Genomic DNA, 22,741 nt, shown 5'->3' with positions numbered 1-22,741 from the left:
TTAATTCTCCAAGCATGTAAAGGATGCTCAGAGGGCAGAAATGGGAGTAAGAATCGGAAACTGAAAGTTCTTGATGTCATCAATGCCGCAGCCACTGAGCTGAAAACTCCAGATATCTCCCCCAATAAAACAGGCCAGCCCAGAGTGTTTAGATAGGCCAGCGAAGGATGAAAGTCTCAGGCTCTTGTTATTGAAGTGACTGTAGGGAACAATACAGGGAGGCTCAAATACCACAATTCGGAACATCGAGTGAAAACATAGTGGTCAGTCAGCAAAGCCAGGTTGTGAAAGTGCTGTTATTTTAAACAATTCATTACAATACAGCAGATTGCAATACTCATTTAGACCCTCCTCCCCCCCCGCTGATCCAGCTTTTAAATCCCATCTATAGCACGTGACGCCATTACCTTGAAACAGGAATGTACAATGGTGATCTCTCAACTGACAGCAACAGAATGTTCAGTGTCGTCTCCAAAACCACCCCAATACCTTTGCATTTAGCTAACAAATTTAACTTTAAAATTTATATACATCTCAGTTAATGAAGGCATCATATAGAGAAAGCATCGACTGTGGGATGCACTAATGTTCCACTCAAAGAAATGACCATAACCAGGAGTCACATGCAAGTCACCCACTTAAAATAAAAATCATCTCTTAACCCAGCATGCATCCAGAGTTTTTCGCCCAAGTTCTCCCCTTCTAAAGGCATGAGTCCTTGTTGGAGCATGGCGACATAGGCACCTTCTAAAGCCAGTGAGTGTTGACAAACTGTCCAAGCATCCAAGCTGACCCCAATCCTACTCACTGTCCAGCAGGGATCACAGAATAATAACCAGGGGCAAGAACCCTGGCTGGTTTTTCCACTCCATACCCTAGAGGTGTTGAGGTCAATTGTAACCTCTCTGCTGCCATCCTGCAAACTCAGCACAGCCCAGGAATCAAAGCTGGTTGAAATGGCTCATTTACAGTGTCTTTACTGACTGAGCTGTCAGGGTAGCATCCTCTATTTATTTGCTATGTACAAACTTCTGTCAAAGCTTCATTTTCAGCTGAAACCACATTCATCAGGTTTAAGAAATTTAAAGCAAAAATAAGTTTCCTTTTGCAGAGTTTCCGGCCATCTGGTCCTGACCTATTGTACATCTGAATACTCAATATCCTGGAGTTCACTGGATAGTTAAATGGAGCTGATGACTCACCCTGTGAAGTGTGACTGTCTGCTGTTCCCAGATCACCGTTTCCTCCATGACTGTATTCTGAAACATGAGAGTACAAGTAGGTTTAGAGAGCAGCGATCGTTTTTATCAAGTGGCAAGTTAGAACTAGTTGAAAATAAATTTAGATCTGACCATAAATGTAGTCACTGAACTCAAGTGTTTATAAAAACACACATCCATGAAATCAGGTTTTCAAGCATTCCAGGAGAATGCTACTCAACCATAATGTGAATTTTGCCAGTAAAATGGCGCACGCACAACTGGGGAAAGGATATCAGTCCAGGTCTACAAACCAGATAATGTACAGAAAACTGCTTAATCTGCCAAGAAACAAATTACTTAAATCTGAACATTTATGAACCGTGCAATTTTTCCACTAATTTCACCCCTTGCACCTCTGGTTCCAGTGACCACCAATGGCAGGGCTTAGCAAAAAAAATCTAAAAAAGTGTGAAACAATTCAGAAATGAAATTTGCATGCTGTTCTTCCATTTCTGATCACTTGCATTTCTCCCCTCCACCTACCCCCCGAAAAACTCGCCCCAACTCACTTACAACGGCACTTTAAAAACATCCAACGGTCTAGCCTTTGGCCCGCCATTCACCACGATAATTCTGTAGCTGTCATTCTGCTCAGTCTTTCCCTCACCTCCACCTTTGCCCCAGTAAAACCCTGACTCTCACCATGGCCATTCCCCCGGTATGGCCCGATCTCCACTCCCTGAAGTCCAAGTGGCACAGATGTGAACATACGTGGTGCACAACTGATTTAGCTATTCATTGCCAGTTTTGGCTGGACCATATCAATCACCATCAGGCCTTGCATTACAAAAGTACTTCATTGGTTGTAAAGTGTTTTGGGACGTCCTGAGGTTGTGAAAGGCGCAATATATAAAAGGCAAGATTTTTGTCTCCTTACTTCAGCCAATTTCTTTATATATAAAAACAGGAGGGAGGGCAATGAAGAAGAGTGTTGCTGAGCAGATTATAAATTTGTGGTTGGTGTGGGGGTAGACAAAGGAAAATACTTTATAAATAACATTTTCTGAAGCAGGATGCCCAGAATACAACAATCTAGGACACCAATAAAGTGTAAAAATGCTGACATTGAGAACGATCCCACGACCAACAGTTAACAAATGCATATAACTAAATGCGTCAATCATACAAATTAAAAATTGCATGTGTAACATTTGCTTTACACGCTTTGCTTTTTGCTCTCCGTTCTATGACTTTCTGCAAGTTAACCATTTAGTTAGAAAATGGCTTAATCTCAATTAACAGATTAATTAGGTCAGGAATCTTCCCAGTTTTGTAACAAGTGCCTCAGTGTTTAATCAACCCTGAACACAGGGCTTTGTTCAAACAATGCTGGTGTGAGATTACATGCTCGGACACACAATACACAGATTTTTTTCCGGAACTAAGAGTACTGAGAAAGAGGTAATCATTTGATAAAGTGTTTTAAAAGTTACTGATGTAATTATGGCAGCAGCAACACAAACAGACTTTGGTGCTGCAGGAACCTAGTTCAACATGAGATGAAGCAAGTCAGTCAGGACAAACTGTACTTTTAAACCACAAAAACACTGAATAAAACCTCCCCCTCGACAGCAAACTGCGCAACCCAAGGTGACATCCCTTTACAGGGACTGGGCTGAGCTGATGGGCTTTGTAACAAACAGCAGAGATGATAAGACAATGCAGGTTTTCACATACCCTAGAGACCCCAGTTTGCACAGCAAGTAGCTACATTTACCTTACCAAAAGAATATTAGGAACTAACACGAATGCTTCACTTTAACATAATTTAACCAGATGTATGGCTAGTTTAAGCAGGAGATAGTGTATGAACAGGTCCAGAGGAACTTACAATTGACAAGTTACATCTGCATAGCACCTTTAATATAGAAAACCGTATCAAATGGAAAGGCAGTCCAAAGATCAATAGTAAGAGGGGAAATCGGACATTTTACATTTTAGTTCATTTAATCCTAGTCAGGATTTTACGGTGATGAACGTCAAAGAACATAAAATTGTACTGCTGTCTGCTCCAACATGGAAATGCGCACTCAGTAGCTGAGCGAGAGGCTAGATATTGATAGTGAAAACTTCAACTAGGTTTTATAACTAACACCTTTAGCTCTATTTAAAGACAAGTCTGGATGATTCAATTCTTTCAAATGTAGTGAATAGTTAGAAACTGATATGTAACAAGTTATTGTGATTCCCTACATTAAGCTGCTCAGATTATAGTCTAAAAAAATCTGTGTCACGACTTTCAAAAAGCAACAAATCCAAACTGAAGGCACTTTTATAACTGCCCCATCAACACGACAGCCTGTCCTGGAAGCGCGGCACCCTACACCACCGGCCATCTTTACACGCAGATCGATGAGCTGGACTCCATCGGCACACTGGGCTCTGCATTTATACCGAGAGCAAATGGGTTGAAACTAAAATCGACTTCCTTTTCCAACTGTAGAATCATGGGTTACAATGCCAATCGATTCCTGAAATCTGGGCCTCTTTATACTTACGATTGCATGAACAGGAGACTTGCGCGTCTATAAGTAGCTAGACTCAAAGTGTCCTTAAACACCAAGGAGAGTGACGCAAGAAGACGACGGTGGTTTCATCACCGGGGGCCATGAAGTTTAACATGTAACTTGGATGTTTGAAATACAGGTACTTCCGTAAGCTTACCCCATTTGTACCCTTGCTCAGATCATCCAGTTTCCTCTCACTTCTAGAAGCACAGTTTTGGTGAACACATCCTGATCTTGTCTCTTCTGCTTACAGCTGGGACATTGTGCCCATCCAAACCAAACCAATGCTGGCTCGTGTTCCACGGTGTCGAATCAGGACGCAGTGAACAATTTTTCTAATATTTACTCCGTGTACGTATTTTCTTCAGCTGCACCTGTTCAGCATTATTGGAGATCAGCTGTGGCTTTCTTTATCATATTATTCACAACTATTTGAACAGGCTTATTGAAAGCAAACCCTTCTGAGCTAACCAGCTATTTATACATTTCTCTTCCCACAGTTTTCTCCACTATTTCTTACAAGTGGTGACTAATAGAAACATAGAAAATAGGTGCAGGAGTAGGCCATTCAGCCCTTCGAGCCTGCACCGCCATTCAATGAGTTCATGGCTGAACATGCAACTTCAGTATCCCCTTCCTGCTTTCTCGCCATACCCCTTGATCCCCCTAGTAGTAAGGACTACATCTAACTCCTTTTTGAATACATTTAGTGAATTGGCCTCAACAACTTTCTGCGGTAGAGAATTCCACAGGTTCACCACTCTCTGGGTGAAGAAGTTTCTCCTCATCTCATTCCTAAATGGCTTACCCCTTATCCTTCGACTGCGACCCCTGGTTCTGGACTTCCCCAACATTAATAAGAACATAAGAACATAAGAATTAGGAACAGGAGTAGGCCATCTAGCCCCTCGAGCCTGCTCCGCCACCCAACAAGATCATGGCTTATCTGGCCGTGGACTCAGCTCCACTTACCCGCCCGCTCCCCATAACCCTCAATTCCCTTATTGGTTAAAAATCTATCTATCTGTGATTTGAATATATTCAATGAGCTAGCCTCAACTGCTTCCTTGGGCAGAGAATTCCACAGATTCACAACCCTCTGGGAGAAGAAATTCCTTCTCAACTCGGTTTTAAATTGGCTCCCCCGTACTTTGAGGCTGTGCCCCCTAGTTCTAGTCTCCCCGACCAGTGGAAACAACCTCTCTGCCTCTCTCCTGTCTATCCCCTTCATTATTTTAAATGTTTCTATAAGATCACCCCTCATCCTTCTGAACTCCCAACGAGTAAAGACCCAGTCTACTCAATCTATCATCATAAGGTAACCCCCTCATCTCCGGAATCAGCCTAGTGAATCGTCTCTGTACCCCTTCCAAAGCCAGTATATCCTTCCTTAAGGTGACCAAAACTGCACGCAGTACTCCAGGTGCGGCCTCACCAATACCCTGTACAGTTGCAGCAAGACCTACCTGCTTTTGTACTCCATCCCTCTCGCAATGAAGGCCAACATTCCATTCGCCTTCCTGATTACCTGCTGCACCTGCAAACTAACTTTTTGGGATTAGAGTTTCATGCACAAGGACCCCAGGTCCCTCTGCACCGCAGCATGTTGTAATTTCTCCCCATTCAAATAATATTCCCTTTTACTGTTTTTTTTCCCCCAAGGTGGATGACCTCACATTTTCCGACATTGTATTCCATCTGCCAAACCTTAGCCCATTCGCTTAACCTATCTAAATCTCTTTGCAGCCTCGCTGTGTCCTCTACACAATCCGCTTTCCCACTAATCTTTGTGTCATCTGCAAATTTTGTTCCACTACACTCTGTCCCCTCTTCCAGGTCATCTATGTATACTGTAAACAGTTGTGGTCCCAGCACCGATCCCTGTGGCACACCACTAACCACCGATTTCCAACCCGAAAAGGACCCATTTATCCCAACTCTCTGCTTTCTGTTAGCCAGCCAATTCTCGATCCATGCTAATACATTTCCTCTGACTCCGCGTACCTTTATCTTCTGCAGTAACCTTTTGTGTGGCACCTTATCGAATGCCTTTTGGAAATCTAAATACACCACATCCATTGGTACACCTCTATCCACCATGCTCGTTATATCCTCAAAGAATTCCAGTAAATTAGTACAAATGATTTCTCCTTCATGAATCCATGTTGTGTCTGCTTGATTGCACTATTCCTCTCGAGATGTCCCGCTATTTCTTCCTTAATGATAGCTTCAAGCATTTTCCCTACTACAGATGTTAAACTAACCGGCCTATAGTTACCTGCCTTTTGTCTGCCCCCTTTTTTAAACAGAGGCATTACATTAGCTGCTTTCCAATCCGATGGCACCTCCCCAGAATCCAGAGAATTTTGGTAGATTATAATGAATGCATCTGTTGCTAATGCTGAGGCAATGGTGCCAGCAGCCCTCCAGTATCTCCCAAGTGACATTTTCCACACGAGTCTAGATTAGCATCAGCAGGACATGTGCCCGACCAAAAAAACACTGCAGCAGGGGCATAGCTTTCATCACCAGCCTACCTCTATAGCCTTCCTTTGCTCTCGAGGTTTTTGAATATCATTACCTCCCATCGCTCTTAAATCCCTTCAGTCTGGTTTCTGCAACCACCTTGGAGATCACCTTGGCCAAACTCACCTTTGTGTGTTATCTCTCCTCGTCCTCCTCAACTTTTCTCCAGCACTGGACATGGCGAACCATATCACTTTACTCCACTGCCTTTCCTCCACCGCCCAGCTCCGTTGCACTGTCATTGCACAATCCCATTCCTATCTATCCAAAATATAACTACTGCATCTTTTCCCACCCAACATCTGAAGTTCCCCAACATCTATCCTTGGTCCCCCTCATTTACATGTTGCTCCCTGGTCTCCACGGACATGGGGTCAGCTTCTATATGTATACTGATGACACCCATCTGCCTTCCCATATTTGTGCTATCACACTGTGTTTGTCAAAATTCAAGTCCTAGATGGGCCAGAACTTCTTCCAATTTAAACAGAAGACTAAAGCTGCCTTAAACTTGCTCACTCCACCAATTCCATTCCCCTCCCCAGCCTTGGGACTTCTTTTAATGTTAAAGATGAAGTGTAAATGCAAGCAGTTGTTTGTAGTGGGACCGCATGGGAATAAGGATCGGGAAACCTGGCAGATTTCTGCCCTCCCTCAGGTGATGAGACAAATTAGAGTTCCCTCCCTGCTGGCTCAGCCAACAGCAGCTAACTCAGCACCAACCACACATCTAACTTCAGACATTCCTGGTCTCTACGGCTCAGCACCACACCAGTCTACCAGTCTGTATACTAACCACAGTCAACAATAGCTTGCACTTAAATAGTGCCATTAATGTGAAACATATCCCACACTGTGGAACCCGTTACAGGGTTCAAAAAGACTACAATTAAGTCTGCAAGCATAAAATTCCTACATTAAAACTTTTAGTACAATGCTGACAAGACATCTGGCCAGACACAATATACTTCTGCCTTCAGTGAACTTTAAATGCTATCACTAAGATTATTTACTGGTTCCAATACTTAGTTAAACCAATACACTGTAATGTTCTGAGACAAATTAAACACCTCAAATTGCTCCCATCCTCTGTACTTCATTTGGTTGTTACACAGCTCAAAAGTTCTCTACAAAATACTTGCTCCAGATGCATCAAAGGCTAAAGATCTAGGATTAAACTGTTCACAGTTCAAGTGGACAGAGTAGATAAAGTACCAACCCATCATTATACTTTACTGAAAACATAGCACCAACACGAGCTTATCATTATCATCATAGGCAGAAGACTTGCTTCCACTCCTGAAGTGAATTCTTTGGTGGCTGAACAGTCCAATAAGACAGCCACAGAGCCCGTCACAGGTGGGACAGATAGTCGCTGAGTGAAGGGGTGGGTGGGACCGGTTTGCCGCACGCTCCTTCCGCTGCCTGCGCTTGATTTCTGCATGTTCTTGGCATCGAGACTCTAGGTGTTCAGCACCCTCTCGAGTGCACTTCCTCCACTTAGGGCGGTCTTGGGCCAGGGACTCCCAGGTGTCAGTGGGGATGTTGCACTTTATCAGGGAGGTTGTCCTTGGAGCGTTACCACTGCCTACATTTGGCTCGTTTGCCGTGAAGGAGCTCCGAGTAGAGCACTTGCTTTGGGAGTCTCGTGTCTGGCATGCGAACTATGTAGCCTGCCCAGTGGAGCTGATCGAGTGTGGTCAGTGCTTCAATGCTGGGGATGTTAGCCTGAATGAGGACGCTGATGTTGGTGCACTTGTCCTCCCAGGGGATTTGTGGGATCTTGCAGAGACATCGTTGGTGATATTTCTCCAGCAACTTCAGGTGTCTGCTGTACATGGTCTATGTCTCTGAGCCAGACAGGAGGGCGGGTATTACTACAGCCCTGTAGAACATGAGCTTGGTGGTAGATTTGAGGGCCTGGTCTTCAAACGCTCTTTTCCTCAGGCGTCCGAAGGCTGCACTGGAGGCGGTGTTGTATCGCGTCGTCGATGCCTGCTCTTGTTGATAGGAGGCTCCCGAGATATGGGAAGTGGTCCACGGTGTCCAGGGCCGCGCCGTGGATCTTGATGACTGGGGGGGTGCAGTGCTGTGCAGTGAGGACAGGCTGGTGGAGGACCATTGTCTTACAGATTTTTAGCGTAACGCCCATGCTTTCGTACGCCTCAGTAAATACGTCGACTATGTCCTGGAGTTCAGCCTCTGTGTGCAGACGCATACGTCATCCGCGTATTGTCTTGGACCTGGCCTGGAAACGGTTCAGATTGAACAGGTTCCCATTGGTTCTGTAGTTTAGTTCCACTCCAGTGGGGAGCTTGTTGACTGAGGTGGAGCATGGCGGCGAGAAAGATTGAGAAGAGAGTTGGGGCGATAACGCAGCCCTGTTTGACCCCGGTCTGGACGTGGATTGGGTCTGTGATGGATCCATTGGGAAGGATCACGGCCTGCATGTCGTCATGGAGCAGGCGGAGGATGGTGATGAACTTTTGGGGGCATCCGAAACGGAGGACGACGCTCCATAGACCCTTGTGGTTGACAGTGGCAAAGGCCTTTGACTATCATTTTCCAGTCCTCTTTGGATCTGGGCATGGTGCCAGAGGATTGGTGGACTGCTAATGTAGTACCCTTGTTTAAGAAGGAAGAAAAGGATAGGCCGAGTAAGTAAAGGCCTGTCAGCCTTGGGAAAATTATTGGAAAAAAATCATGAAAAAGACAGGATAAATCTGCATTTGGAAAGGCAAGGAATAATTAGGGACAGTCAGCACGGATTTGTTAAGGGAAGATCATGTCTGACTAACCTGATTGAATTTTTTGAGGAGGTAACCAAGAGGGTCGATAAGGGTAGTGCGTACGATGTAGTACATATGGACTTTAGCAAGGCTTTTGATAAGGTCCCACATGGTAGACTGGTCATGAAGGTTAAAGCCCATGGGATACAGGGAAAAGTGGCAAGTTGGATCCAAAATTGGCTTGGAGGTAGGAAGCAAAGGGTAATGATTGATGGATGTTTTTGTGACTGGAAGGATGTTTCCAGTGAGGTTCCGCAGGGCTCAGTACTGGGATCCTTGCTTTTTGTGGTATATATCAACGATTTAGATTTGAATATAGGGAGTATGATTAAGAAGTTTGCAGATGACACTAAAATTGGCTGTGTAGTTGATAATGAAGAGTAAAGTCATGGGCTGCAGGAGGACATCAATCTATTGGTCAGGTGGGCAGAGCAGTGGCAAATGGAATTTGGGAGGGCTAATAAGGAAAGGGTATACACATTAAGCGGTAGGCCACTTAATAGTGTAGATGAACAAAGGGACCTTGGAGTGCTTGTCCACAGATCCCTGAAAGAAGGCCAGGTGGATAAGGTGGTTAAGAAGGCATACGGAATGCTTGCCTTTATTGGCCGAGGTATAGAATATAAGAGCAGGGAGGTCATGCTTAAATTGTAAATACTTTGGTTAGGCCACAGCTGGAGTATTGCGTGCAGTTCTGGTCGGCGTATTATAGGAAGGACATGATTGCACTAGAGAGGGTGCAGAGTAGATTTACTCGGATGCGTCCTGGAAGGGAGAATCTTAGTTTATGAGATAGATTGGATAGGCTGGGTTTGTTCTCATTGGACTCATTGAGGTGTACAAAATATTGAGGGGTGTGGACATAGTGGATAGTAAGGGTCTATTTCCATTAATGGAGGGGTCTATTACGAGGGGGCACAGTTTTAAGGTGGCTGGTGGAAGGTTTAGAGGGGATTTGAGGGGGGGCTTCTTTACACAGAGTGTTGTGGGATCTAGAACTCGCTGCCTGGAAAAGCGGTGGATGCAGAAACCCTCACCACTTTTAAGAGATGGTTGGATGGGCACTTAAAGTGACGTAACCTGCAGGGTTACAGACTTAGAGCTGGTAATTGGGATTAGATTGGATGACCTTCTGTTGGACAGAGCAGATATAATGTTAAGTACTGCAGGGAATAGAATATGGCCAGGGTGATCTCCTGGACTAGTTTCAATCGCCTGGATGTTTGGAGAGGAATTTTCCCAGATTTTTTCTCCCAAAATTGGCCTGGGTTTTTATCTGTTTTTTGCCTCTCCCAGGAGATCACATGGCTCCAGATGGGGTGGAATGTAGAATGTTTCAGTATAAGGGGTGTCGCAGTTGTGGTGAGGCGGACTGGTTGGGCTGGGTGCTCTTTGCCTTTCCGACATTGTTCATAAGTTTACATATAACCTTTAGGGCTGCTGACCAAGGGCCGTGCGGCTCTTTATCGGCCGGCGCGGACACGATGGGCAGGAATGGCCTCCTTCTGCGCTGTAAATTTCTATGTTTCTCTGTGTTGTTGCAACAGTAATCCTGGAGAACCAATCTATGCAATAAAGAAGGAATGAACTTAAGTCAAACTTCGTTCCAACAATGAGCAGCCTCAGCTTACCTACAGCTGCTGGACCCAAAGCTTCATAACCCACAAGTGTGTACTGTACCCCACAGAACATTTCGGTATTGAGCTTTAACCACATGCTTAATATTTACTTAGGTTTTTAGATAAAGTATTTTGTGTCATGCCCAGAGAAACTTTCCTGTTTTAATAAGAGGGAACCTAAGCACAAACAGCAAGCTTTTTACAACCAAAGATCACTAACAGAATGGAGCAAAGGGTAATCACTGGTACAAGGGCTGTTTCATGAAATATAGCAAAATTAATCAAACACCGCCACCCCATCAGACACTTGAACCAGAACAGGTCTGTGGGGCAAACTGATTTTCCTGTTGGGAAAATGTTTCCCGCTTATATCAAAGATTCCACTGTCCTACAGTTTTCACCTCGATCTACAACAGAAGGAATAAAGCAACAGTACAGTTGTGAACAGAGTTTGTATTTCAGCATCTGGAAATGCTCAGTGACCTCAACCTAGGATTTTGATTTAGTTCAAGCACGACTCACCATCAGTTTACACTCTACAGAAGTATATTCGAACAACGGACTGCACTGTAGGCATGGTAACACTGTTTATATGATAGAATCTGGTTCACATAACAAGGCACGCCTATGCCAGTCCCTCTGGCATGACACCATCTCATCTGTATTAAATCGGAAGACATCGGTTACTTCCTGCAATCCACTTTAGTGTTGTTCAACTCTTGACAGCTCAGTTTTATTGGACACAGCAAGAAATTTTCACACATCCATTGTGCTTTACTGAAACCTTAGCAACAGCACTGCGGAAGCTACATAAATACTCACCAACTAAATGCCTCTCACAAACAAAAATTCATTTCTGACAGATTCCAAGCTCCAGATTCTTCATTTTTACCTTCAATATATCTAAAGCCAGACACAGTCTTCACCATACTCTGCAGCCAAACAAGAGCTCAAATATTAAATATATTCTTTTTCGAATGTTTCTAACCACTCAATCACTGCCTCAGGCTCCAACAATAAATGAAGCCAAGTCTACTCATTGAAGAGCTGAGGTGTACAGAACAGGCAGATCCCTGCTTCAATTCTTGCTGAGTGCCAAGTTAGCCAATCTCAGTCTGGTTTAGCAGTAAACGTGCCTCAGCACTGGTTCAGGGAGGGGAAACTGGTCATGATTCTCACTCAATACTGTGCAGCAACCCGCGCTGGAAGTGTTTAAGTGAATGTCCAGCGAGTACAGGATTGGGTTCAGCTGTGCTGCTCTCAGTGATCAAATAGCCAGCCAACGCATTCAAATATCATACGTGATGAATATGACTTGCCGAGCAATTGGTACTTGTGGAACCATACCCCCACAAACAGACAGCACAGTCAGGAAGGCAGCTGACAACAACTAGCAATGAATACAATGACTTCCTTGTAGCTTTCCCCACAATTATGATGCTGACACGTACAGGATTAAGCAATATTTAAATGTCTGAGTGCAACATAATAGGCAGCTTCAGATTTGTGCACTAGTCAGAAAAAAAGAGTTCAATGGTTTAGAAATAGCATCTAAATTCATATGTTACAACCTGAAAAAACGCATAGGATTTTCCACTTTTCCCCTTCCCCATCCATACATTCCCTTTTTAATGTTGTCACAAAGAGTAGCAAGCCTGAGGCTTGGGAGGATTTTAGAATTCAGATAAGGAGGACCAAGAAATTGAGAGAGAAAAAAAAGAGTAAATTAGCGAGAGACATAAAGCAAATTGTAAATATTTCTACAGATTTGTAAATAGGAAGAGATTAGTGAAAGTAAATGTGGGCCTATTAGAAACAGGAGAAATTATAATGGACAAGAAAATGGCAGACACATTAAACAAATACTTTGCCTCTGTCTTCACAGTAGAACACACAAAACGAATCCAGAAATGATGGGGAACCAAGGGTCGAGAGAATGAGGAATTTAAAGAAATCCATATAAATAAAGACATAGTACTGGAGAAATTAATGTGACTAAGTGGCGACAAATCCCCTCGACCCGACGACCTGCACCCTCGGGTTTTTAAAAAGAGGTAGCTGCAGAGATCTAGTGACCTAGTATTAATCTTCCAGAATGCCCTAGATTCTAGAACAGATAGTAAACATAACCCCGCTATTTAAGAAAGGAGGAAGAGAGAGAATGAGGAACTATCGGCCAGTTAGCCTGACATCAGTAGTTGGCAAAATGCTAAAATCTATTATTAGGGACGTGGTAACAGGACACTTAGAAAATAATATGATTAGGCAAATGTCAACATGGTTTTATGAAAGGGAATTCACATTTGACAAATCTGTTAAGAGTTTTTTGAAGATGTAACGCATAGGATGGATAAGGGAGAACCAGTAGATGTAGTGCATTTGGATTTTCAAAAAGCATTTGAGCAGATGCCACACAAGAGATGATACAAAATTAGGTCTCATGGGATTGGTGGTAATATATTAATATAGATTGAGGATTGGTTAATGGACAGAAAACAGTGAGTAGGAATAAACAGGACTTTTTCGGGTTCGCGGGCTGTAACTAGCACAAAAATCAATGCTTGGGCCTCAGCTATTTATTTACAATCTTTATTACTTACATGAAGGGACTGAGTGTAATGTATCCAAGTTTGCTATTATACAAAATTAGGTGGGAAAGTAAACTGTGAGGAGGACACAAAGGGGCCACAGAGAGATAGACAGGTTGACTGTGGGCAAGAACATGGCAAATGGAATTGAATGTGGGGAAGTGTGAAGTTATCCATTTTGGTAGGAAAAACAAAAATGCAGAATATTTTTTGAATGGCAAATATTTGCATTCAGAGGGACCTGGGTGTCCTTGTACATGAATCGCAGAAAGTTAACATGCAGGTACAGCAAGCAATTAGGAAAACAAATGGTATGTTAGCTTTTGTTATAAAGGGAGTGGAGTATAAGAGGAACAAAGTCTGACTACAATTATACAGAGCACTGGTGAGGCCACACCTGGACTACTGTGTACAGTCCTGGTCTTACCCAAGGAATGACATACATGCCATAGAGGGAGTGCAACAAAAGGTACATGAGACTGGTTCCTTGGATGAAGGGATTGCCCTATGGGGAGAGATTGAGTAGACTAGGCCGATATTGCCTCAAGTTTAGAAGAATGAGAGGTGATCGTACTGAAGTGACAGTGACAGTGGATAGTCATGGGGCTATGGGCAGGGGGGGGAGGAACTTAACATAATCACAATCACTAAGGAGGCAGTAGTCAGTAAGATAATGGGACTAAAGGCAGATAAATCCCCTGGACCTGATGGCTTGCATCCTAGAGTCTTAAGAGAAGTAGCTGAGGGAGAGTGGATGCTTTGGTTGTAATTTACCAAAATTCCCTGGATTCTGGGGAGGTCCCAGCAGATTGGAAAACTGCAAATGTAACGCTCCTATTTTAAAAAAGGAGGCAGACAAAAAAGCAGGAAACTATAGACCAGTTAGCCTAACATCTGTGGTTGGGAAAATGTTGGAGTCCATTATTAAAGAAGCAGTAGCAGGACATTTGGAAAAGAAAAATTCGGTCAGGCAGAGTCAGCATGGATTTATGAAGGGGAAGTCATGTTTGACAAATTTGCTGGAATTCTTTGAGGATGTAACGAACAGAGTGGATAAAGGGGAACCAGTGGATATGGTGTATTTGGACTTCCAGAAGGCATTTGACAAGGTGCCACATAAAAGGTTACTGCACAAGATAAAAGTTCACAGGGTTGGGGGTAATATATTAGCATGGATAGAGGATTGGCTAACTAACAGAGAGTCGGGATAAATAGTTCATTCTCTGGTTGGCAACCAGTAACTAGTGGGGTGCTGCAGGGATCAGTGCTGGGACCCCAACTATTTACAATCTATATTAACGACTTGGAAGAAGGGACTGAGTGTAACGTAGCCAAGTTTGCTGATGATATAAAGATGGGAGGGAAAGCAATGTGTGAGGAGGACACAAAAAAAATCAGCAAAAAGACAGACAGGCTAAGTGAGTGGGCAAAAATTTGGCAGATGGAGTATAATGTTGGAAAGTGTGAGGTCATGCACTTTGGCAGAAAAAAAATCAGAGCAAGTTATTATTTAAATGGAGAAAGATTGCAAAGTGCCGCAGTATAGCGGGACCTGGGGGTACTTGTGCATGAAACACAAGGATAGTGTTATGTAATGATGCGTGTATTGTCCCAGTACCTTAAATGTATTGTAAGTACTATGCCACACCACTTGTTCCAAAGGATAGTATGCAGGTACAGCAAGTGATCAGGAAGGCCAATGATATTTTGGCCTTTATTGCAAAGGGGATGGAGTATAAAAGCAGGGAAGTCTTGCTACAGCTGTACAGGGTATTGGTGAGGCCACACCTGGAATACTGCGTGCAGTTTGGGTTTCCATATTTATGAAAGGACATACTTGCTTTGAAGGCAGTTCAGAGAAGGTTCACTAGATTGATTCCGGGGATGAGAGGGTTGACTTATGAGGAAAGGTTGAGTAGGTTGGGCCTCCACTCATTAGAATTCAGAAGAATGAGAGGTGATCTTATCGAAACGTATAAGATTATGAGGGGGCTTGACAAGGTGGATGCAGAGAGAATGTTTCCACTGTTGGGGGAGACTAGAACTAGAGGGCATGATCTTAGAACTGAGATGAGGAGAAATTTCTTCTCTGAGGGTTGTAAATCTGTGGAATTCGCTGTCTGAGAGCTGTGGAAGCTGGTACAGTGAATAAATTTAAGGCGAAGAGAGACCGATTTTTGAGCGATAAGGGAGTAAAGGGTTATGAGGAGCGGTTGAAGAAGTGGAGCCGAGTCCATGATCAGATCAGTCATGATCTTATTGAATCCATGATCAGATCAGTCATGATCTTATTGAATGGCGGAGCAGGCTCAAGGGGCCAAATGGTCTACTCCAGCTCCTATTATGTTCTTATAAAAGATTTACTGTCGTATGTTTTTACTCTTGAATGTGAAGATTGCAGGCTACAGGTCGTGATTAACACTGCATACTTCAGTTATGTACTTATTTTATTCCAATGTAACTTTTTTGATTTGATGCTTGGATTCCCAGGGTCTGATTTAATTGTGACACACCCACTCAGCCAGCAGCAAATGTTGCTGACGGACTGCGTTTGTTTTGTTTGTGACTGGTTCATGTGACTCACTACAATCAATGTAACAGATCAGTGGAGTCAGACAGATTAGTGCATGGAGATTTAAAATTGTAAACATTGCTGATCCACACTCGCACTCAGCATCCTGGGGCAGTGACAGGCCGATTATAGTGTATGCTGCATAAACAGGATTTTAAAATAATTACCACCAATTTCAAGAAATCAGTAAGGAGAGCAAGTCAACACAGAAAAAGTTATGCCTCCCAAGCAACCAATTCTACATTAGATTCCAGATAGTCTAGTCACACAAAAAACACTGAAATCTCAGCAGTAACTGGACTACACGGTGAAGATTTTGAGCGGCAGTGGAACACAACTCAAACCAATCCTTTCACACAGACTCTTTCACTTGTTCTCAACTTCTGAGATGAAGAACTAATCTGAAAGTGCCATTGAAGATGTAATAACTTTACAATACAATCCCAAGCCGTGTCCTGGAGAGAGTGTAAAAACAAATTTGGCACAGGACTACCCAGAGATTTGAAAACAAGTAAAACCCCCTCAGCACTGCCAGAGAAATATCAAAACAGCATTGTGCTACTGTGAAAGAGTAACCAGCAGAAACGGAGGTTGGACAGAGTGTGTAATCTCCCAAGTGTCGGCCCATTACACAACAAGTTTGTCTCCACTTTGCAGGGCTAGAAGTAACGCAATCATCACACAATTTTATACATTTTAGATTCAGTATTGGATCTAATCTACAGCCCCATTTAAGAGATACTATATGGTGAATTGGAATTTTCCCAATCTCTCGGATATACCAACAATTATCTCCCCTTAGAGGGAAGGGCTCAAAAAACTCGGGAAAGCACCATTATTATTCTGGGGACAGGAGAGAAAAGAAAGCAAATGGACACCTAAACTGATATCCTTAGACAGAGAGAAAGGGAGGGAGCGAGCGAGCAAAAGAGAGAAAGCGAGCAAAAAAAAAAGAGCGAGCTAAAGGGAGAAAGAGAAAGAGAAATAAATAGACACACCTACAGACATGCATGAAAGTGCTATCCAGTTAGTCTCATTCCACGGGGCGGGGGGGGGGAGGAAAGAGATAAGAATTGCTCCTCTCAAGTTACTTCTTGCCAATTGCTTCAGAAAGCTCCTTCCTGACTGCACAGATTTGTCCTACTCCAAATAGTGTGGTCAGTTGGAAATTTATAGATGATGGCTACAAAAGGATGAAGTTTGGCTGAAAACAAGTCACTTTTTAGAGAAAATTTGTACACACGTGTACTCCATTGGGCCTTCCATCCCATTGCATCGGCTGTCAGATATTAATGTTATGTCTGAATGACCCTCGTATTGGACGAGTATTACTCAACGGCTCTTATTCCCAGACCATTCCATCAAAGAATAACAAGGAATACAAGAGCAAGAGAAGTTTCAACAACAAAAAGATTGTGTGTCCATGTGGCTGTTGGATTGTTGTAAAAACCCAACTGGTGACTAATGTCCTTGAGGGAAGGAACACCGTTTCCCCTCTGAAGTATCCCATCACGCCACTTATTTGAATCAAATCACAACCAGCAGTTCAAGAAGGCAGCCCACTATCTTCGCAGTGCAACTAGGAATGGCAATAAATGCTGGCCTTGCCAGCGATGCCCACATCCAGAGAATGAAAAAAAACACGCAAGACATCATACCACTAATTCTGATTAACCATTCACATTGAAAGCACAATGAGAGACCACACATGGCACATGTACATAAACACACCTACAATGGTAGGTGTACAACTTCAGACATGTGTTGCTGTCACGGGGATACCCAGCTTGATGCATTGCATTTTCACCACCAGATGTGGCTATTCCCCAGGTGCTGAATTCTGGGAAGAATGAGAGTTTACTGATCTTGTGCTCTAACTATGTTAAACTCTGCAAAGAATTCAGGCTCACAGATTAAGAACGATAAAGCTAAAATTCTGCAGCAAAACCAGAGTCCGTAAGCTAACTACTGTATTATGAACTTGGATCTTCCAGAACTGCTCTCCTTCAGTGTAAGATTTGTACATTCTTGCAGAGTTTAAGATTCTACGGGGCAAGATGTTTAATCTGGAGTTTTCGATGCATACCAAGTGTCATTTTCCTTCCAGCTATAAAAACACAACTCTGCAATGACACAATGGGCTGGAACACCAATGCACGGCAGCAGACTAAAGGGTGCGGTGCACAACCACAGTGTCAGCTGTCTTGTTGACGTCCCAAGAATCCAGATTCCACAGCAAGGGAAAATTGCAGGGTGTGTCATCAGCAGGTCACTGCACCCTGGTCAGTCCCAACACTGCAGATAACCTGGGAGCAGTTTACCAGCCCCAAGCCACAGTTCGAAAGAATAATGGAATGCACAACTGAAGTGACAGTTTGAATGCATAATCACAGGTGCAGGACTGCTTGATAAAATAAATACTCTCAGCGCCAAATAATTAATGTCTGTAGAGCAATAATACTTGGGGGTAATTGCGAACTTGTCAAGTGACGTGTGTTTGAAAATAATAAAGCTATGTCGCATAACATTTACTGCCCAACTGGAGGCTTTTGCAACAGGATGAAGAAACAAACTGCCCATTTGCACTTTCTGTAACTGGACTTGCTTCTTGAAAAAGTTAAGTAACCAGAGCCTGTTGTAAATCTCACTTAAACCACATGTAGACAGAGCAAATCTCTTCCTCCACCCAAACAAAGGTCAACAGCCTGTGAAAACAAATTAAAAATCAAAGTGAAAAGATCTGCAAACAGTCATGGGCTACACATATTTAAAGTCTTGTTTACTGCGTGCATCTGTCCTCCTACTATGCTGGGCATCTTAAAATGTGGTTCAAATTTTATCTCAAGTTCATTTTATGAAAATCAACCTAGTGACTGGCGAAGATGTGGGATCTTCCTGGTCTGCAGGGAACTGTTGGGGGAAGCATGCCCTCATTGCTCCTCAACAGGTTCAATCGCTGCTCTGTGCTGGGTTAGCTCATCTCTACCTCGGCAGCACTGTGGACACTCCAGTGGGTCTCAGTGCCCCTGGCTGAAGGAAGAAAATAATCCAATTCTACTGATGAGATAACTTGGTTTTCTCTCTGATGCTGATTGAGCTGTTGTGTATTTCCTGTTCTCTTTCCACTCTCCCTCCCTGTTTTCAGCCTTCATTCCCCCCCACACAAGAACTACAGCTGTTGTAGGAAATTAATGCCATTTACTGGAACGTTGACCCACAAAAGAGAAACGCCCACCAGCGTTTTACCATTTAGCCAGTAAATGAGGGCAGTACACCGTGGTGTCTAAGTAAACTGGGAATCTCAGTAAAGGAGAGGTAGAGTCTAACATTTATAAAGTTGGCTAACCTTTAAAAAAAAAAATCACAATTGAACTGGAGCAAGGAAACCAATTCCATCATCAAACTTGGGTTCTAGGAAGTGGCCCTAGAAATATTGGATGCACTGGTGATCATTTTCCAACAGTTTATCGTCTCTGGATCAGTTCCTATGGACTGGAGGGTAGCTAATGTAACATCACTTTTTAAAAAAGGAGGGAGAGAGAAAATAGGGAATTATAGACCGGTTAGCCTGACATCAGTAGTGGGGAAAATGTTGGAATCAATCATTAAGGATGAAGTAGCAGCACATTTGGAAAGCAATGACAGGATCGGTCCAAGTCAGCATGGATTTATGAAAGGGAAATCATGCTTGACGAATCTTCTGGAATTTTTGATGATGCAACTAGCAGAGTGGACAAGGGAGAACCAGTGGATGTGGTGTATTTGGCAAGGTCCCGCACAAGAGATTGGTGTGCAAAATCAAAGCACATGGTATTAGGGGTAATGTACTGACGTGAATAAAGAACTGGTTGGCAGACAGGAAGCAGAGAGTCGGGATAAACGGGTCCTTTTCAGAATGGCACGCAGTGACTAGTGGAGTGCCGCAGGGCTCAGTGCTGGGACCCCAGCTCTTTACAATATACATTAACGATTTAGATGAAGGAATTGAGTGTAATATCTCCAAGTTTGCAGATGACACTAAACTGGGTGGCGGTGTGAGCTGTGAGGAGGACACTAAGAGGCTGCAGGGTGACTTGGACAGGTTAGGTGAGTGGGCAAATGCATGGCAGATGCAGTATAATGTGGATAAATGTGAGGTTATCCATTTTGGGGGCAAAAACACGAAGGCAGAATATTATCTGAATGGCGGCAGATTAGGAAAAGGGGAGGTGCATCGAGACCTGGGTGTCATGGTTCATCAGTCATTGAAAGTTGGCATGCAGGTACAGTAGGCGGTGAAGAAGGCAAATGGTATGTTGGCCTTCATAGCTAGGGGATTTGAGTATAGGAGCAGGGAGGTCTTACTGCAGTTGTACAGGGCCTTAGTGAGGCCTCACCTGGAATATTGTGTTCAGTTTTGATCTCCTAATCTGAAGGAGGACATTCTTGCTATTCAGGGAGTGCAGCGAAGGTTCAACAGACTGATTCCAGGGATGGCTGGACTGTCATATGAGGAGAGACTGGATTAACTGGGCCTTTATTCACTGGAGTTTAGAAGGATGAGAGGTGATCTCATAGAAACATATAAGATTCTGAAGAGACTGGACAGGTTAGATGCAGGAAGAATGTTCCCGATGTTGGGGAAGTCCAGAACCAGGGGACATAGTCTTAGGATAAGGAGTAGGCCATTTAGGACTGAGATGAGGAGAAACTTCTTCACTCAGAGTTGTTAACCTGTGGGATTCCCTGCTGCAGAGAGTTGTTGATGCCAGTTCATTGGATTATATTCAAGAGGGAGTTAGATATGGCCCTTATGGCTAAGGGGATCAAGGGGTATGGAGAGAAGGCAGGAAAGGGGTACTGAATGAATGATCAGCCATGATCTTATTGAATGGCGGTGCAGGCTCGAAGGGCCAAATGGCCTACTCCTGCACCTATTTTCTATGTTTCTCTATGTTTCTATACAATATCTTACAACTCGCAACAGCTGAATCGTCAATGCACAAAGTGACCACCAGTGATGATACACCCACGGGTACATTCCAAAAGCTGCTTAAGCTATCTGCCAGACACACTCTAGGCAAAGCAATACTGCTTGTGTCAGTGAATCTAAAGCCTGCTTACCTTGTAAGCTGCTTCAGAGAGAAAACCGAATTATAACAGAAATGTGAAAAATGTCATATCACTATCAGCTCAGCTCTCATTTAAATGATTGAACTTGATATTTGCAATGCTGCTTTTACATGATGTAGAAATTTATAATACACAAGATATGTCATTTCACATTTTGGGAGAACAAGTTTCAAACTTGAAATCGTGACATATTAAGGATCATCAGATGGCATTTTACATCTAATACTCATGTCGTACAGAACAGGGGCTGTACAGGGTTACAAAGAGATTAGGATCATGCCAGGTCTTTATGGAGGAGTTTTAAAGTTAAAGTCAGGGCTAGAATTTCCATTGCATTGCTGCCCGGTTTCTCGACGGTATTGGTCAGCGAAAATTTCCATAGCTGAGTTCTGCTGGCGGTTTCGAAGTACCGCTGAGGAGCGGACCGCTGGCGTGTACCGGCCATCGACCATCATTGCCCGATTTTTAGCTTCGCGGTGACCCGTAGATAAGTTGGATAAAAAATACCCACGAGAAGCAGCGGAGCTGAGCGGTAGCTAAGTAGCCCTGCACACACCCAAATTGGTTATTGGACCTGAACAAGGCATCTTTCTCTGCTCTGAATCAATCAGCAACTCTCCTCTCATTATAAGAAGCTAGCTCTACTGTGCCGGAGAAAGACAGAGTGCCCACTACTACTCCAGGGCACCCACTGCACAGTAGTAATTACATTTTGAAATGTGCAAAGCCTTTTTGAACTTGCAAAAATATCAGCTATTGTCTCAATCTGCAGACTTCTGCCCATTGAGGTAAGACATTAGCTCTTCCCAAATTAGGTGTTGTATTTCGCTGCTGCAGTGTGGAAGGTTGGATTGAAGTATTCACCAGCATACCGGGGTGGGGTTACAAATATAGCAAGAAACATTTAAAGCCAAAAACAAAGATAGTCAGGATGAAATACCACAATTGCTTCCCTTCCTGCCAGCATTTCAATTTAAAGTTGCTACACTTCAAATACCAGTACATCGGGTTAAAGCAAACTTCAGGACAGCCTTTGTAGACTGCAACTACAATGGTTTGGATTGAAGTACAGAGTCATAATTTATCTTTACAAACTTCGCAAAGTGTTACACCACATGAGGCTCAGTTCAATAGATCCAAGGCTCAATAGATTTCTACCAAACATTCATCCACTTTTTCAATCTCTTGGATGAGGTAATGGTGGAATAAATGGGAGAAAACTAGTGATAAGAAAACATCTATATAAAATACAAAATCTTCTCACTCCACCAATAGGCAGACTATCAGCCCAATCTAATGACCCTTATAGTCTCACACCTCTCCTCCCGAACATTGACTAAGTCCATAATTAGGTTCCTATCACCCATTAAGATCCAGTTCCTAATTACTGAACTCTTGACCATAAAACTAACTTTCCTTGCCCAATACTCACTTTGTTCAGGTAGTTTTACCCTATCCTTCAAACAGTTGCCTTCAACAACTTTGTCCTCAATTACCATCTGTCTCTAGCCTCTCTTTCCTGCATGGTCCTCACCATCACCACCAGTTCGATGTTCATCTCTCCCATCATATCATGCATGAATCCCTTCAGTCCCGGTTCAGCCTTGCCCACTACAGAGCCTGCCTTGATCATTACAATATCCTTGTTCACTATCCCTGTTTTTCCCCATAGATCTCCATGGCATTCATCATGGTCGAGCACTCCATCACCCTCTTCTTCCATCGCCATCCTCGTGACTTGGATCAATTGGTTTCAATCCTGCCTA

At 43.4% G+C, this 22,741-nt stretch overlaps 1 protein-coding gene across 7 annotated transcripts in view; it reads right to left on the bottom strand.

Moving 5' to 3' along the window:
• tjp1a (tight junction protein 1a) overlaps positions 1–22,741 on the bottom strand; it is a 154,726-nt gene that overhangs the window by 81,109 nt on the left and 50,876 nt on the right. For 6 of the 7 annotated variants that reach the window (XM_070864870.1, XM_070864865.1, XM_070864866.1 and 3 more), the window contains exon 2: positions 1,203–1,259. In XM_070864870.1, the coding sequence (XP_070720971.1) occupies positions 1,203–1,259 (57 nt within the window). Of the gene's footprint in view, positions 1–1,202; positions 1,260–10,513; positions 10,561–22,741 lie in introns of those variants that run through there. The other variant, XM_070864868.1, reaches the window with a different exon arrangement.

This window comes from Pristiophorus japonicus, chromosome 21 (assembly GCF_044704955.1).
Source record: "Pristiophorus japonicus isolate sPriJap1 chromosome 21, sPriJap1.hap1, whole genome shotgun sequence".
Taxonomy (NCBI): domain Eukaryota; kingdom Metazoa; phylum Chordata; class Chondrichthyes; family Pristiophoridae; genus Pristiophorus; species Pristiophorus japonicus.
This window is presented reverse-complemented; position numbering and strand designations above follow the sequence as displayed.